Genomic DNA, 19,079 nt, shown 5'->3' with positions numbered 1-19,079 from the left:
TTTAACAAACATAATAAAAATCGAAAAGAATTAATAATGATGTGGTTGACAGTAATATTATTACTGTCATCCACAATAATATTACTGTAACAACAATAATATTACCGTCAACCGCAATAATATTATTGTGTTTACAGTAATATCACAATAGTAGACAATAATATTATTCAAGGTTGTAAAAAGCGGTAATCGGGTCCGAGTCGGTCAGGCACCGACTCACGATTAACCGGTGCGGCGGTGATTAATTGGTAATAAATCGGAAATAAATCGGTTTTTAAAATTTAATATAATATACTTGTAGATATTATTTATAAATACTCAAAACATAGATAAAAAATATTTAAACATAGTTATATCTCCATCATGTATATATTCTAATAACATAATAAAAGTTTAATAATAATAAGATCATAATACATAAATATCCTTATAAAATATAACTAAAAAGACAATTTTTTTTGAATTTACATACATTCTTGGCATACATCATTAGTTCTTTAACAATAATAATTAACATAAACAAAATAAAGCATAAACTCCTTTTTTTTTTTATTAAAATCCCAACTTTTATTTTGATTTATAAAAAAAATAAAAATAAAAAATAAATAAATAAATAAAAACCGATTTTTGACCGATTTTTTGCCGATTTTTGCCACCGAAGTTTGACCCGCCTTAAAGGTTTGACCGCCTCAGACCGCCTCAGACCGCCTCGGACCGCCTCAAACCGCCTCACAGGCAAAAAACCGATTTTTCAAACCTTTACACTAAAATCATAAAGGTTTTGAACCGACTCGGCCGAGGCGACCGATTAATCGGCCGCCTCAGCCGATTTTTAGAACACTGATATTATTACGTTAATCCGTCAACTACTCAAACAAAACGAAAAATCCAAAAAAACCATAATATTGATGTGGTTGAAAGTAATATTATTGCGTTAATCCGTCAACTACTCAAACAAAACGAAAAATCCAAAAAAACCATAATATTGATGTGGTTGAAAGTAATATTATTGTGTTTACATTTATTTTTACTGTCAACGACAGTTATATAATTGCGTTGACTTGTCAACGAATCAAACAATAAAAAACCAAATAAATAGTAATATTGTCGCTGGCTGTAATTGTACTGTCAATGATAGTACAATTACATAAATGTACTGTCAACGACAGTACAATTACATTAATGTACTGTCAACGACGGTACAATTACGGACAGAAAAAATCCAAAAAGCCAACACCGGAACCCGGCGGCAAAAAAATAATTTCAGAAAAAAAAAAGGTTTTAAAAAAAGTCAAAATTGAATTTTTGTGGTCAAAATTGATTAAATTGGGGTTACATTTAAGAATTAGGTGTAAAGGGTTGGGGGTAATTTTGTCATATATATTAATTTTTCCTTCATTAATAATATATATTAAAGGGATGAGCTTATTGGCTAAAGATATATAATCCCTGAACCTAGAATAAGGAAGATAGTTGGTTAGGGACTTATGCACAATACCCCCTTTCTCTAATTCTTCTTTGCTTCCAGCAATTGATCATACGAGCACACATACAGGTAGGTAGGTAGTTTAAATCATCAATGAGCAAGAGCAGCGCCAGCTAATTAATCCACCACCTCGTCAACGAGCACTGCATGAGTACACCGTTCCAACACTCAATGGGTTTCAATCAAGCATCCAGCAGCCCCCCATTGAAGCCAACAATTTCGAAATTCGAGCGGGACTCCTCACGATGCTCCAAAACAATGGTTTATTCAGCGGATTGGCTCATGAAGATCCACACCTCCACTTAGTCAACTTTCTCGAAACGTGTGACTCGCACAAGATGAACGGAGTATCACCCGAAGCACTGCAACTCCGCCTGTTCAAGCACTCCTTACAAGGTGCAGCCCGAGAATGGTTACAAACTCGCGCACCGCACTCCATCTCGTCTTGGGCCCAGCTAGCACAACTTTTCATGAACACATACAACTCCCCAACAAAAACTGAGAGAATCCGGAGAGAAATTCAAAATTTCATACAAGAAGCCGATGAAGCATTATTCGAAACGTGGGAGCGGTTTAAACAGTTAGTAAGGAGGTGCCCAATGCACGGACTGCAAGAGTGGCGCTAACTACAAATATTTTACGATGGATTGCAAGACAACTCGAGAACCGTGCTCGACTCTGCAGCTGGAGGTATGTTCATGAGTTTGACCTACGATGAAGCATACAAACTCTTGGAGCGAATCGCTAGAAATAAATACATGCGGGCATCGGATAGGTCGAATAGCGGAGCAGTCAAGACGGGAGGAATTTTGGAGTTAGACGGAGTGACTGCAATCACGACCCAATTGGAGAAGCTATCGAAGCAAGTAGCGGCTTTGCAGACTCAGCAAGTCCATCCAGTCCAAGCTCCCGATCAAGGCGTAGACGAAACGGAGTCGCTGAATTATGTGCATGACGCCAACCGACAACAGAGGAACCCGTACTCCAACACGTATAATCCGGGATGGAAGGATCACCCTAATTTTGGGTGGGGAGGAAATCAACAAGGACAAAGGCAAGCACCCCATCAAGGCCAACCGCCTAATTATTCACGACCAGCGCCCGGATTCCAAAATCCACCTCAAGCACCACCTAAAGGCGGAGACCTCGCAAATATCTTGGCCCAATTTATGACGACCACCCAAGCTTCCATTCGAAATTTGGAAATACAGATGGGCCAATTTGCGACCCAATTGAACGTGAGGCCAGCCGGTACACTACCGTCAAATACGGAAGACCCTCGAAAGGGCACCAACGAGCAATGCAAAGCCGTCAGTTTGAGGAATGGAAGACAACTAGAAGAAGTGGCGAAGAAGGCAACAAGCAAGGATGGGGAGGAGCAACAAGAAAAAGAAGCGGAGACTCTGACAGATCCACCAGGTGAGAAAAGGGTCGTTGCGCCTAAGCCGACTCCTCAGGTACCTTATCCTCAACGCCAGATAAAGGCGAAAAATGAGTCGTATTACAAAAGTTTTCTTGAGCAATTGAATAAATTACATATTAATATTCCTTTTACTCGAGCACTTGAACTAATGCCTCATTGGGTGAAATTTTTGAAAGACATGGTATCAAAGAAACGGAAATTCGGTGAACATGAGATGATATCTTTAACCGAACAATGCAGTGCCATTCTTACTCGCCCAATTCCACCAAAGCTTGGAGACCCGGGTAAGTTTACGATTCCAGTCGCTATCGGAGGTAAGTTCTTTGCAAAATCTCTCATAGATTTAGGTGCGAGCATTAATCTCATGCCTTTCTCAGTTTTTCAAAGTTTGGGATTAGGAGATATAAAATTGGTATCTGTGACTTTACAGTTAGCCGATAGATCACTCATATACCCAAAAGGAATAGTAGAGGATGTGTTAGTTAAAGTAGATAAATTCATCTTTCCTGCAGATTTTGTAGTTCTTGATATGGAAGAAGATAAAGAAATTCCCTTGATTTTGGGAAGACCTTTTTTGAGAACGGGTAGAACTATAATTGATGTGTATAAGGGAATTTTATCTATGTCTTTGGGGGATGAAACGATTAAATTTGATGTTTTTCGTACAATGAAACACCCTCAAGAGGTTGATGAATGCTTTGCTTTTGATGTGTTAGATCAATTGAATTTTGATTTTGTTGAACCTTTAATTGCGGATCCGTTGGAAGCATCTATGAGTGTAGGAACATCAGTTGAAGAAGAAGAAGTGACAGAACAATTATGTTGGTTGGATTCGGCAAAGCCGCTGTCAAGACCACGCTTTGAGAGTTTGGAGACGGAGATCCCGTTATCTGTCACTTTTAAGCCTTCAGTGATCGAACCTCCGAAACTTGAGCTTAAAGTTTCACCATCTCATTTAAAATATATGTATCTAAGGATCCCGTAAAAACTTCTTTCGAGGAATGGGCCATGGAGCTCATGAGACCTTACCTGTTATTATTTCTTCATATTTGACAGGTCTACAGGAAAAGAGACTTTTGGAGGTCTTGCGAGAGCAGAAGCTAGCACTTGGATGGACAATTGCCGACATCAAGGGCATAAGTCCAACTTTTTGCACGCACAAGATCATATTGGAGGAGAGCCATAAATCTTCGGTGGAACAACAAAGGCGATTGAACCCCATCATGAAGGAAGTTGTGAAGAAAGAAATCATCAAGTGGCTAGACGCAGGTATTATTTTTCCTATTTTTGATAGTGCGTGGGTTAGTCCGGTACAATGTGTACCCAAGAAGGGGGGAATGACTGTTATAAAAAACGAAAAATATGAATTAATCCCTTCTAGGACAGTAACGGGTTGGCGAATTTGCATGGATTATAGAAAATTAAATAAAGCCACTCGAAAAGATCACTTCCCGTTGCCCTTTATTGATCAAATGCTTGATAGGCTAGCTTGTCAAGAATTTTATTGCTTTTTAGATGGGTATTCCGGTTATAACCAAATTGCCATAGCTCCCGAGGATCAAGACAAAACCACTTTTACTTGTCCTTTTGGTACCTTTGCTTTTAGACGTATGCCTTTTGGTTTATGCAATGCTTCTGCTACTTTTCAACGTTGTATGATGGCAATTTTTACGGACATGGTTCAATGTGGTCTTGAAATTTTTATGGATGATTTTTCTGTCTTCGGTGATACGTCTGACACTTGTCTCCAAATACTGGCTAAGGTTCTTCGCAGGTGTGAAGAGACAAATTTGGTGCTCAACTGGGAAAAGTGCCACTTTATGGTGCAAGAGGGGATCGTGCTAGGACACAAGGTGTCAAAGAAGAGGTTAGAAGTCGATCGAGCAAAAATCGAGACAATCGAGAAACTACCGCCACCAATTTCCGTAAAGGGGATTCGAAGTTTCTTGGGACATGCGGGATTCTATAGGCGGTTCATCAAGGATTTCTCCAAGGTAGCCAAACCATTGTGCAATTTGTTGGAGAAGGACGTCAAATTCGATTTCAATGACGAATGCCTCAAAGCCTTCGACGACTTGAAAACAAGGTTAGTAACTGACCCTATTATTGTTGTGCCCGATTGGAATGAACCTTTTGAGCTTATGTGTGATGCCAGCGATTTTGCGGTAGGTGCCGTGTTGGGTCAAAGAAAGAATAAAAATTTTCATTCAATTTACTATGCTAGTAAAACTCTAAACGATGCACAATTGAATTATACCACCACTGAAAAAGAGTTGCTAGCAGTTGTTTTTGCATTCGAAAAATTTAGATCATATCTTATAGGCACTAAAGTCAATGTCTTCACGGATCACTCGGCTTTAAAATATTTGATAGAAAAGAAAGAGGCAAAACCTAGACTTATTAGGTGGGTGTTATTGTTGCAAGAGTTCGATTTGGAAATTCGTGACCGTAAGGGTAGCGAGAACCAAGTAGCCGATCATTTATCTAGGCTAGAAACGGAAGTCAAAGATCCAATTTGCATTAATGAAAATTTTCCGGATGAACAATTGCTTGTCATTAGTAATCAAGAAGTACCATGGTATGCGGATTTTGTGAATTATTTAGTTAGCCATGTACTTCCACCCGAGCTCACTTTTCATCAACGAAAAAAGTTTTTACACGATGTGAATTTCTACTTTAGGGAAGAACCCTTTTTGTTTAGACAATGCAGCGATTTAGTCATTCGAAGATGTGTACCGGAAAACGAGCAAGGAGATATACTCTTTCACTGCCATGGCTCGGATTATGCGGGGCATTATGGAGGTGAGCGCACGGCGAGAAAGGTGCTTCAATCAGGTTTCTTTTGGCCAACTTTGTTTAAAGATTGCTATAATTTTATTTCAAGTTGTGATAGATGCCAGCGAGTTGGTAATATTTCAAGGAGGCACGAACTCCCATTAAATACAATGATCGAAGTAGAGCCCTTTGATGTATGGGGGATAGATTTTATGGGGCCTTTTGTCCCATCATTCAATAACCTATACATCTTAGTGGCCGTCGATTATGTATCTAAATGGGTTGAGGCGGCCGCCTTTCCTACTAATGATTCTGCAGTGGTTTGTGCTTTCTTAAAAAGACAGATTTTCACTCGTTTTGGAACGCCACGAGCAATTATTAGTGATAGAGGCACTCACTTTTGCAATAAACAATTCGAAGCACTCTTGGCCAAGTATGGAGTAAAGCACAAGGTCGCATTGGCCTACCATCCTCAGACGAACGGGCAAGCCGAGGTCACGAATCGTGAAATCAAAAACATCCTCGAAAAGGTTGTGAGTCCTACCAGGAAAGATTGGTCGAGAAAATTAGATGATACACTTTGGGCATATCGTACAACTTACAAAACTCCACTTGGGATGACATCGTTTCGTTTGATTTATGGCAAGGCGTGTCATCTACCGGTTGAATTAGAGCATAATGCATTTTGGGCAATTAAAAAGCTGAATTTCGATATTGAAGCGTGCAAGGAGAAACGAATGCTGCAACTCAACGAGCTCGATGAATTGAGATTGAATGCATATGAAAGCAATCGTGTGTACAAGGAGAAAACCAAGCGTTGGCACGATAAAAAGATATTGCATCGAGAATTTCAAAAGGGGCAATTGGTTCTCCTCTACAACTCCCGTCTAAAGTTGTTTCCGGGAAAACTCAAGTCAAGATGGTCCGGACCGTTTACTATCCTCGACGTATTTCCTCACGGCGCAGTCGAATTATTGGATCCCGAAACCGAAAAATCGTTCAAAGTCAATGGGCAATGCCTCAAGCATTATTGTGGAGGGGAATTCAATCGCCAAGTGACTTCGGTCACGTTAGCTTGAACAAAGAAGCAGACAAAGTCCGACTGAAGACTGTAAACTTAGCGCTTCTCGGGAGGCAACCCGAGATTTCGTTTTTCCTTTCTTTTATTTTATTTTATTTTAATTTTTGTTTATTTTGTTGGTTTTTAGTTTTATTTTATTTTAAATAAAAAAAAATAAAAAAAAGGTTTCAGGGGCACTAATAAGAAGTTTTTATTTTTCAGGGCCTTAATTGCAATTTCTGCAACTATTCACACGGCCGTGCAAGAAAAAGGGAAGAAATCTCACACGGCCGTGTGAGATTTTCAATGAGCTACTGGACAAAATCGTGAAATGGCACGGCCGTGCAAAAAAGAACTGGAATCTCGCACGGCCGTCCGAGAAACGGAGGAAGCTACCGCCCAAAATCGTCAAATGGCGCGGCCATGCGGAATTTAGACTTAATTCTCGGACGGCCGTCCGAGAAACAGTAGCCTACTGCCAGAATTTGTAATTTCGCACGGCCGTCCGAAAAAGAGTGCAAATACTCGCACGGCCGTGCGAGTCAAAAAACCGGGCTTATTTCAGAAGGGATTTTCACATCCCAATTTTCATAATTCCCAATTCTGCCTCTCCCCCACTTCGAACCCTCACCTTCCTCTTTCAAAAATTTCACTTTTCTTTGACAAATTTCACCAGAAATTCACCAACTAAACCCAGATACTACTTAATCTTGGTGGTTTCTTGTTGATTTGCGCAGGGAGGATTCAAGCAAGGTGCAAATTTCTCCACAAACCCATTCCACCAAGAACGCCCACAAGGTGTTCGACGAATTGCCCAAGTTAAGTTTGGGGGAAATTTTGCACATCAATTCACTCCTAATCCCTTCCACACGCATTCTCAAGTCATGGGGAAATGAGGACGTGACGGGGAGGGCACTTCACAAGGCGAAGGCACTTCAAAAGGCAAGGGGAAGGGGCTTTTGCACATCAATTCACTCCTAATCCCTTCCACACGCATTCTCACGACGCTTTTTGTGTCGAAGGCACCAGTGCTCGCTTTGAGAAGCAAAAAGTGAAGAAACTAGTGACGGAGCGTGCATATGAGATCACCCTTCCACAATTTGCCCCGTTACATCAAGAATTCATACGACGAGGGTGGCAAGCATTATTGGAACCGGAGGGGTCGATCAACTTATCATTGGTACGCGAGTTCTACGCCAACACCCGTATCCTCCTAACAACGGATCGGAAGTCGAGCACGGTTCGAGGAAAGCGTGTCGATTGGTGTGCCCAAGCCATCAACTCCTATTATCACCTCCGACATGCGCCATTCAATTGGGAGCAAATGCAACGTGTGGTCACAAGAGATCAACTCGCCGAGGTGTTGTGCGATGGACCCCCAATTTGGTCCGAACTCTCAACCGACGAGGCATACGAGTTAGAGTGGAAATGCATCCACCAAGTAGGCAAGGCGTGCCTTACTTTCATATGTGCCAACCTCATTCCCACCCGCTCGTGGACTCACGTGGACTCCGAACGGTGTGCTCTTGCCTACTACATTCTAAAGGGCACACCGATCAATATTGGCGAAATTATATGCGACCGATTTTGGACCACCATGGTCAACAACTCCAAAGGGTTTTATTTCCCTTGCCTAGTTACCGGTCAATGCAAGAAGGCGAAGGTCCCAACCAAAACGACGGATATTCTCACACCGATTCGGAAGCCGATGAGTTACCTTGCGGCCCGACAATACAAGGCACCCATCCAAGATGGCGAGCAACCCGTCGCTAACCAACCAATAGCTCCACCCGAAGGTCCAAGGACAAGTTCGGACCGCCGTTTTCAAAGAAGAATGGAGCGAGAGTTGGTCATCACGAGAAATCGGCTTGCCACGGTGGAACACAAGGTGAGCACGATTGAATCCCTCCAACGGTGGTCGGGGAAGATTCTCCAAGCCATTGTGCGCCATTTGGCATGCGGCACTCCCGAGTGCGCCGAACCGGCTCCGTTGCCCGCACCGATTCTTGAGCCAGTACCCGAGCTTTTGGATGATGAGGAGGATGGTGATGCTCATGCGCAAGGTGGAGTTGGTGAGCAGCCCGACGATGGTCCCGACGTTTAAACATGTGTTTTCTATCCTTAAACTCCGTGCGAATCACATTGAGGGCAATGTGAATTTTAAGTTTGGGGGTGGTTAACTACTTGTTTTCGTTTATGTGCGCTTTATTTGTGTTTTAATTTTTTTTTAGTTTGCATGCTTTAGTTTTTGTTTTAGTTGCCGTTTAATTATTCCCGTTTTATTATTTGCTTTGAAAAAAAAAAAAAAAAAAAAAAAAAAAATAAAAAAAAATTTGTTCGATGCATCGATGAACTATGATGATGGGAGATGGTCAATGTTTGATGATGAGATTACTTGTTTTATGTTGATAAGGAGTATATATTCGTTTAGCTTTCGATTCAACGGAACGTAGAAGTGAATTATTGCTAGGAATCACGCCTTATGCATTGCTTTGGTTGAATATTTTGTATTTTAAATTTGGAATTTATTTGTGCTAAATCATGCTTTGTTCGGTTTTAAATCTCACCTTAGGACATTTATGATACGAAGTGTTGGGTAGTAAGTGATTTGGGATATGATTTGGGCCTTCTTTGAACCGTTTGAGCCTTTCAAGCCTACCCTTTTTGTCGAATTATCCTTAGAACCTTGATTTGAGCCTCGGAGAAAAGGTGTGCTTTCTTTTAGCCAATATTTAGAAGGTAGAAAAGTGGAGTATTATCCCTTGGAGGTTGATCGAAAATTCTTATAAGATCTTTCTTCTTCTTCGAAAAAAAATAGATATATATATATATATATATATATATATATATATATATATATATATATATATATATATATATATATATATATATATATATATATATATATATATATATATATATATATATATGTACATTTATATATATATATATATATATATCTAAATTCGATTCAAAAAAAAATTAATAAATAAATAAATAAATAAATGAAAAAAGAAAAAAGAGAAAAAGAAGAAGAAGAATAGATTAGAAGGGAGAAATAAGGACTATTTGTGAATTGGGTTGAAAACTCGATCGATTGCCTAAAAGGCAAAGGTGTTGACGTGTGAATTTTGGAGAATCGAGTTTATTAAAGTCCCTAGAGGTGAATTCATTGTTTCAAACGCCTATCTTTCAAATTTTGGCGTAATCACCTCACTTCAAGAAAAATTAGCCACACATACCCATATTACCTACCTCGGACCAAAGAGCCTAACAATTGAAAGCCACAAAGTCCCAATGATCCCAATAGCTTAATATTCAATATTAGTTGAGTAGAATAATTTGGTGAGTATTTGGAGTCAAATATATGCATGTAAGTATAAATTCTTTCTATTTTTAACTTGCAAATATTGGATACTTGAAGCAATTGTATGATTTGTGGTTTTTGGTAATAGTGAGTGACTAAGTACCGTTGAATGTTAAGCTTGCGAATACCTAGGAACTATCATCATAATTGCAAGTTCTGAAAACGCGAAGTTGACCAATCGATCTATGTAATGAGATGTATAGTCGTGGTTTGTGCTCTTAAATTGATTTTACTTGTGGACAAGCAAAAGTTCAAGTTTGGGGGTGTGTTAAGTGTATATTTATACACTTAATTATACCTTTTAATTGGAGTTGGTATGTTTTAACGATAATTGGTGCTTAAAATGGCTATTATTTGTATTTTAGGTGCAAATTAAAGAATTGGCAACTTATGGGGTGAAAACTGCAAATTTGGAGAAAAAGTGGGCCAAAAGTGAAAATATCGAAACTTGAAGAATTGAAGACCGGACGGCCGTCCGGATTTTAAAGCTTATTCTCGCACGGCCGTCCGGGTTGACGAGGTGGCGCAGTGAAGGAAGTTTAATTACACAAGGAAACCTGCCCTATTATATTTTTGCACCCTATTTAAAGGCCAAAAGCACACAATTAGGGAGATCTTTACCTTTCATCTTTTATCTTTTTACACGCGATCAAGGAGCACAAGAACAAAGACGAAGACTTGACGAATCTTCATCATAGTTCTCCTCTTTTATTTTTATTCATAGCTTTTATGTTTTTCCGTATTTTTATTATGTTTTTCGTAGAGAACATGAGTAGCTAAGTTTTTTTTCTAGGATTTTGTTGGAACCCTATGTGGTAATTCGAACCTCTTTTTCTACTTTTATGCAAGTTTAATTCTTCGATTATTTCTTCTATTTTGATCTTATTTACCGCATGAACGTAGCTAATTTATGTTGCTATTGGTTATTGTTAGAATTGATTGACAGATCGTTTTAATAATTAGAACAGGGATAGAAGAGCCTTCGAGTAGTTTTCACCGGATGATTGTGTTAATTGCATGTATTATCGTAGACATATAGATAATACCTTACGTAGCCGTTTACGAGACTTGTTATTTAATGCTTTATTCATACTAGGTTTGCATAGACATATAGTGAATCTTTTATGAATAATAGACTCATAATACATGCGACAGCTGGTTATGAGTAATTCTGTGTCTTGGGTTAATAATCGGGAATTGTAACTTGCATGATAGAAGATTAATTGGGTGAAGAATTATCGCATAGGGGGAAGATAAAATCCTAGATCTGTTTTATATTGATATTTTCTCGTGATTATTTGCGTTCTTAATTAGTTTAATTGTTTAATTGATTAATTTGACAAACTTGCGTAGGCTGGATAAAAATCGTAATTGTTAAAATTTGGTACTTAGGATTAAATAACTTGCGAATTCCCCGTGGGATCGACATCCGACTCTCACGAGTCCACTTTACTACTTGTTTGCGATACGTGCACTTGCGTGTTGGTATTAAGCACCCAACAGAAGGCTCAAAAGAGATAGGTCGTCGAATCGGCAATTTCATTTAGACAACGATCCGATGTACGAGTATGCGGAGATCTCAGTGAGTAACCTCTTTATAAGAATCACATTTTACTTCACATAAATCTTATTATACACATATATTGCTCAGATTGTTAGTAATCACATTTACCTTAACGTAGAATCTCATTCGGAATAGGTAGTGAATCCATAAACATGAACTTTAAGGTTGATTGAGAGAGGAGCTCCGTAACTTCCACTGTTTTTCAGGCTACAAAAAATTGCCAAGAAAAAAGCATGTTTGCGACATACAAACAAATATTGAGATGAAAAAAACATGTTTGCAAGCAAAAATACAAATAATCGGCCTGTAATTATTGTTAGAATAATTTGATTTGTGTTATTTCTATCATAAATGTACCTATTTATAATAAGAGGTATAGGTTTAGTCACAATCTAACTAGTGCTATTAATCTAAATATAACTATATCATAAGAGAATGCTAATTATTATAAATAATACAAATACACAAATATTAAAGAACTCAAAATTATATCCACTACATTAAATTCAAGATTAAATTAAGTTACTCAAAAGTTAATTAAAAGTACTAGAAATGTAATGCTGTAGCATTACAAAGAAAAGTTAATCATGTTTTTTCTCCTTTCCCTTTCATCTTCATTAGAATTGGTGGCAGAGGTACTCTGGAGAACACATGACCTTGATCCCTAAGATTTTTGAGCATTGCTTGCAAAGTGTTCCGACATTCAACCACATGATTCCGTTAGCCACTAAAGTTTAATTGAGAGAGGGGACGAATGACGTACTATTGTAGTAATTTAAGGGACCGAATATGTTTTTTTATGAACATAGGGATCGAATATGAATTAATGGCTAACATAAGGAACGAAAATCGTATTTTTTCCGTTTATCATTAGTAAGACTACCATTGTTATTAAAGTCAGCTTATACGGTGGTTCATTACTCCCTCATGGTAGGATCCTAACTCTCCACCCAACTACATATTCGATGCCGTTAGGTCCTCTCGACAAAGCAGGATGGTCATGAATAATTCATGTCCTGCAGGTAAAATGAAGATCAAGGTGAGTGGTCGACCTCTTCACAAGGACCGTATTATAATTTACATCTTACTTCTTTTTCACGCGCGATCACTAACGAAGCCAGGATTTTATAACTATGAGTGGTTGAATAACACTTAACCCCCTTGTGGTTTGGACATTTTGCACATGACCCCTTTATGGTATGAATTTAGGCACATAACTCTCTTGTGGTTTTGACATTTTGCACATGACCCCCTTATGGTATGAAATTAGGCACATAACCCCCTTGTGGTTTTGAAATTTTGCACATAACCCCCTTATGGTATGAAATTAGCACATAACCCCTTAAATAGGAAATTGGAAAAGACTAAATTACCCCTATCAAGTCAAAAATTCTTGTTTTAATTTAAAAATAACACAATAATATATTATATTTCTGATTTTAGAAAAAAATACATTAAGCTTTTCATTTTATAGAATAATTATTTTTAAATTAAAACAATAACTTTTGACTTGATAGGGAGAATTTAGTATTTTCCAGTTTTCTATTCAAGGGGGTTATGTGCTAATTTCATACCATAAGGGGGTCATGTGCAAAATTTCAAAACCACAAGGGGGTTATGTGCCTAATTTCATACCATAAAGGGGTCACGTGCAAACTGTCAAAACCACAAGGGGGTTATGTGCCTAAATTCATACCATAAGGGGGTCATGTGCAAAATGTCAAAACCACAAGGGAGTTAAGTGCTATTTACCCTTCAATATACACTAAGATTATTAATTTTGGGAGTCCAGGTGAAGCGCCCTTGAATTGTTTTTTAAGATTTTTCTTTTTTTGCTTTGACAAAACTAGAAGATAAGAAAAGATAATCTTTTAGGACTTTTTTTTGCATTAATTCGAACTTCGGATGGACCAAATAAATATATAGCTATAGTCGAGCATATTTTTTTTTCAATTGAGAATAGGCTTGGGTAGACTCATTTATTATTTTTCTATGTTTTCTTGAATTACAAATACTTAATTACCTTATATATAAATCTAAATTGTTAAAAATTATAAGAGCGCAATACAAATGCAATAAATTACATATACAATATGTAGTAGTAAAAAAAATTAAAATTTGAGGGTGGGCATGACCCCATCTGGCCCTACACTGCCTTCTCCACTGCGGCAAGATACCTATCGTTTTGCACTCTCACTATCTATCGTTTTGCACTCTCATTGCTTAAAAATTCAAGAAGCTATGGGAATAAACAATTTTTCTACCCAATTAGTAATGTCATTTATTCACTTTTTAAAGAATTGATTTTACAATAAGTTTTAGGGGATTTTGTGCATAAGTCTCTGCCAACCATCTTTATTTATTCTAGGTTCAAGAGTTATATCTTTTTCGCCAATAAGCCCATTTCTTTAATATATGTTATAAATAAAGGAAATATTAATGTGTATGACAAAATTCACCTAATCATTTACACTAAGTTCTTAATTGTAGCCCAAATATAATCAATTTTGACCGCACAAATTAAATTTTGACTTTTTTTTGTAACTTTTATTTTCTGAAATATTTTGTTGACGCAAGTTTCTGCCGTTGACTTTTTCGATATTTTTTTCCTGTATGTTGTTTCCGCCGCCAGTTTCCGACATTGACTTTTTTTAGTGATTTTTTTTCTTAGATTTTTTATCCCTATTTTACCCCCGCTGCTAACCGTTGACCGTAATTGTACTGTCATTAACATTAATTATATTGTCACTAACAGTACACTAACGTAATTGTACTGTCGTTGACAGTACATTAACATAATTGTATTGTCGTTGAGAGTACATTTATGTAACTGTATTGTCGTTGACATTAGAGTCAGCGACAATATTATTATTTTTTTAGCTTTTTTTTTTTTGATTTGTTAACAAGTCAACGTAATTATATTACTATCGTTGACAGTAAAATAATTGTACACACAATAATATTATTGTCAACCACATCAATATTATTATTTTTTGGAGTTTTTGTTTTGTTTGAGTTGTTGACGCAGTAACGTAATAATATTACTGTTACTATTGTAATATTATTGTAAACAAAATAATATTACGGTGGTTGACGGTAATATTATTATTGTTACAGTAATATTACTGTAAACCAGATCAATATTAATTCTTTTGACTTTTTATTATTTACCTTTATTGAACGGTCAACATATTAATATTACTCTCTTACACAATAACAATGACTTTTGTTGTGTTAATATTAGTGTGCTAGAGATTAATATAGCAATATTATTGTGTTAAACTTTAGTATAGTTAATATTAATGTATTTAACAGTAATATAGTTAATATTATTGTCAACCATAGCAATATTATTGTTTAAACAGGGGCAAAATGATGTTAAAGAAACAAAAATTCAAAAAAAAAAAAAAATCAACGCCGAAGACCGGCGGAGACGGGCGAAATTGTACTAAAAATTGTATTTTGGAATTGAATAATTTGTGAAATTTGGGGTCAAACCGAGGTTAAATTAAATTAAAGGATGAATTAGAACATATTAAAATGTGAGGGGCTATTTCAGCTTTTTACAAACCTCTGGAAAATGTGTGGATTTTTTTGTAAAATAGTTTTTTATCTGGACCCCTTCATGAATAAGGACCCATTGATGGGCTTATTTGTAAAGTGCCCTAAAATTTAAATCTTTCTCTTCTTTTTGAAGTCGTTGGGTTACGTTTATAATTTACTTTATCTTTACTTATATGGAATTATTATCCTAAATTGCATTGCGATTTGATATAAACTTGTTAGGGGTTTCGTGAATATATCAATTATTTGGTTTTCGAAGTTCACCAATATAAAAACTTGACCTGATTTTACCTTTGAAAGGATTGTTGAGAACATCTAACGCTTTCTTTATCGAAGTAGCTTGAGAATTTTCTTCAAAGTTCCTACCATCTACATTGACTTGGATGATGGTAAGAGCCATGTGATCTTTTGGGTTTTGGTCCAATGAAGCCAAAAATTTCGATTCTATATATTGTTTGGACGATTAAACTTTTGGTCCTTATATGTTATACCAAAATTTATTTTAGTTCCGGCATTTTCTATACCACTATTTTAGTCTTCAAACTAACCATCACTATAAGAAAAATATTTATTAGTGACGACAAAATATGTAACAACAAATTTTTGATTCATAACGTGTATCTATATTTTTCATATTGGATTTCTCTTATTGTTTGATGTTCAGGGAAAACATAATACGTGATAACATATGTTGTCACTAATTGTAGTGAATGAGTGACAACAATCAAGTTGTCACTCTAGGTTCATTTTGACTAGTGACAATGTGAATGTTGCGCTCTAGGTTCATTTAATTAGTGACAACATTGAAGTTGTCACTGTATTTGCTTAAGTGACAACATTCATTTTGTCACTTTAACTAAAATCTAAAGTAAATCGTTTAATAAAGTGACAATATTTTATACGTTATCACAAATGAGTATTAGTGATACAAAATTAGCTGACAACATAATATTGTCAATAATTCTTATTTGTGACAATTTTATGACCTAATGTGACAACTTGTGCCGACACCAAAACTCATTTTTCTTGTGCATTTTGTTTTTTAATTTCGGTCAGCCGTTTGATTATGGGTGTTAGGTTGGACGAAGAAGTCTTGTATTATGCACGTGAGGATGCTGAAATAATCCTTCTTTTAACCACCTTTATTACCTCTATTTTTATTTAGCCCCAAATTAACTTTATTTCACTATGTTAGATCATGTGCACAATATAAAATGATAAACACACATCATATCATAAATATTGGAGATATAACTATTATTAAATGATACAACTCAATAAAAGAATAAGTTTTTGGTTAGGTGCCCGCATGGGTGTAGGTCAACTGGTTCCGGAGGTGGTAAGTTGGTGCAAGGTACTAGGATCGAATCCTGGCAGCCGCAGTGTGGGAATTTCAACTCCAATGAGTTGGTTCCTTGTGGGCACCAGGTCCGGGTCCGCTACCTTAACGGGCCGTTGAGTTACCATGATTTATATTCCTCCATCAATCCTTGTCGGGCCAAGGGATAGGGGCCCTGGGGGCAAGGGATTTCGCCTTTTGGTGCAAGTTTTTGGTTAGATGGTCTTTCAACAAAATTAATACTGAAGATATTAGTGGTGCAAATTAATACAGAAGATATTAGTGGTAGTGGAGAGAGGAGATAAACATACTCTTTACATTCCAACCACTACAAATAAACTTGATATCATTTTTGCGATGTCATAAAGATTTGGAAAGAAGAAGCAATTTGCAGATTATGCTTCAAAATATACCAAGAGCACATGCTTCAGACCAAATGCAAATGTGAATTCGCCATGATTCATGAATCTTGTGGTGCTGAGTGGTCACAGAAGAAAGGCCACAACAAATGTGATATTTGCGAACAAGACATTCAAAATATACCTGTAATGGTATCACTGGATCACCTGTCTTCAACTCGTAACAAAGAGCTCAAGAGAGGTTCCACTCTTAAAAGGTGAAAAAATATATATTGTACATCTTAACTATATAAGCTCTGAATTGAAATGTGGACAACTTAAATTTTCAATTAAGTATAATTTAATTCTCATAACTTAAGGCCTCGTTCGGTTGCCAAGATAAGATAAGATTAATATAAGATCAAATAATCTAATGAACCCAATTGAATCGTTGAACCTTGGAAGGTCTAATAAAAAAAACATGCTTAAAGGGCAAGATAAGACATAATAACATAATATCTGCGGGTCGACCAGAATAGTTATTGGGTATACCAAACATCAAACAAAATCCAATTATTTAGTTAATCATGGCTAATCTTCCCGACCAAGTGAGGCCTTAGGATAATAGTATAATAGCATTTCGTGCTCATTACTTAGTCTATGCAATTTAGAGGGAAACTTGAAAATGGATGGAAGGTCATCTGATTCTAATATCTTGAAAAATACTTTTTTATTCTAGTCAAATATATAGATGAGTTACTAAATTATTATTGTACCTACCTTCATTGCGAATTTGAGAAAGAAACCTAGTAATTCAAAGTCTTAATCAAAACAACTAGAAAAGAAAAAGTAAACAACTAAAACAACTTCTTTTGTCGTTCCACAGGTTTTCGAGCAACTTCCTTTGTTTAAGACCATAATGCTTGGGAAGTCAAAGCACGCCCATCTCACATGAATTTATCCCGGGTAAATTTGTCATTTCATTTAGTTTGTAGCGTAAATTATGGATATCCTTGAAGTAAGACTAAATAACTTATAAAATCATGTGGTACTGACAATTACAAATACCCCCAAGGCTATTTCTCCATTGTAAAATTACAGCCTTAAGGAGTTATTACTAGCGGAATCTTGAAGATTCCATGGAATATTCATTTTAAATTACCAAATGTTCCCCCATTGGGTAAATGTAATCTTTTTTTTTTTTGTTTTTGGCCAAAATACTTTTTATTTCATCTTAATCGTAACTCTAAGGGGACGACTTTTGACCACAAAGGGTTGTGGGCCCACGGCTAGCTTACACCTGAACCATCGAGGGTCACACTGCTCGTGTACATGAGATCTTTGAATAAACGGTCAGAGATAAAATGGTTTATCTTTGCATGATTGGAAGTCAATATGATTGGGTCCAACATTCGTAATTTGGAATTATGAATGAGAATAAGAAAAGGAAAGGAATAGGCAAACATATTAGTGGACTTTCTAAATCGGGAAGTTTCCAAATTTAGAAAGTGCACTGAATTAGGGTTTCCACTTTTGGAAAGTTGGAAATCGAGAGTTGGCATTCGTAATGATGAGCACATTATAATGATTCCGAAAATGTAATCGTTACAATTTTCCGATCATTGAATTGAGAGAGACGAGCAAGTAAAAGAACTAACGAACTTAAGCTGTTGGGCCCTGTCCAACTTAAGCCCGTTAGGGTTTTATGCAAGACACTATAAATACTTGATTAATAGGTCTTACACACATGAGAATACACGAACTAACCGTAGCTGCTCTCACCTCTCTCGGCCAATCTCAACCCACGGCCACAACCGCCGCCGTCGCCACCATCTTGCCGGAATCGGCCATCCGTTGGCCGATCCTTTCGGTATTTCTTTCCTTCTTTATGTTCTTCCGTTTTTCTAACTATTACGTTTCTAGTGCCACGTATTTAGTAGATCGAAGTATACGAGGTGAAATCCAAGAGGAGGAAGATCGAAGATGCGAGAAGGCAATTCTGAAAAACTGTCTCGGATTTTCTGCGCTGTCCAGCGAGAAAATTTGCCATAAATCAACCGTTGATCGGATGAACGTGAAACCTTGACAGCGGCTTCACGACTCATAAATCTACAATATTCCAGAAGGAACTGTTCATCCAGTAAATAAGCATGGAGATATTGA

At 36.9% G+C, this 19,079-nt stretch overlaps 1 protein-coding gene across 1 annotated transcript; it reads left to right on the top strand.

The window, feature by feature from the left end:
* The first annotated feature begins 2,697 nt into the window (after positions 1-2,697).
* LOC148769150 (uncharacterized) lies at positions 2,698-3,894 on the top strand. The gene has a single exon (XM_088820262.1). It carries the CDS (start codon positions 2,698-2,700, stop codon positions 3,892-3,894), a length of 1,197 nt encoding a protein of 398 aa, XP_088676388.1.
* The last annotated feature ends 15,185 nt before the right edge of the window (positions 3,895-19,079 follow it).

This window comes from Erythranthe guttata, chromosome 7 (genome assembly GCF_056151865.1).
Source record: "Erythranthe guttata isolate IM_541 chromosome 7, IM_541, whole genome shotgun sequence".
NCBI lineage: Eukaryota > Viridiplantae > Streptophyta > Magnoliopsida > Lamiales > Phrymaceae > Erythranthe > Erythranthe guttata.
Note: the sequence above shows the minus strand (reverse complement) of the source record. Positions and strands in the feature narration are given on the sequence as shown.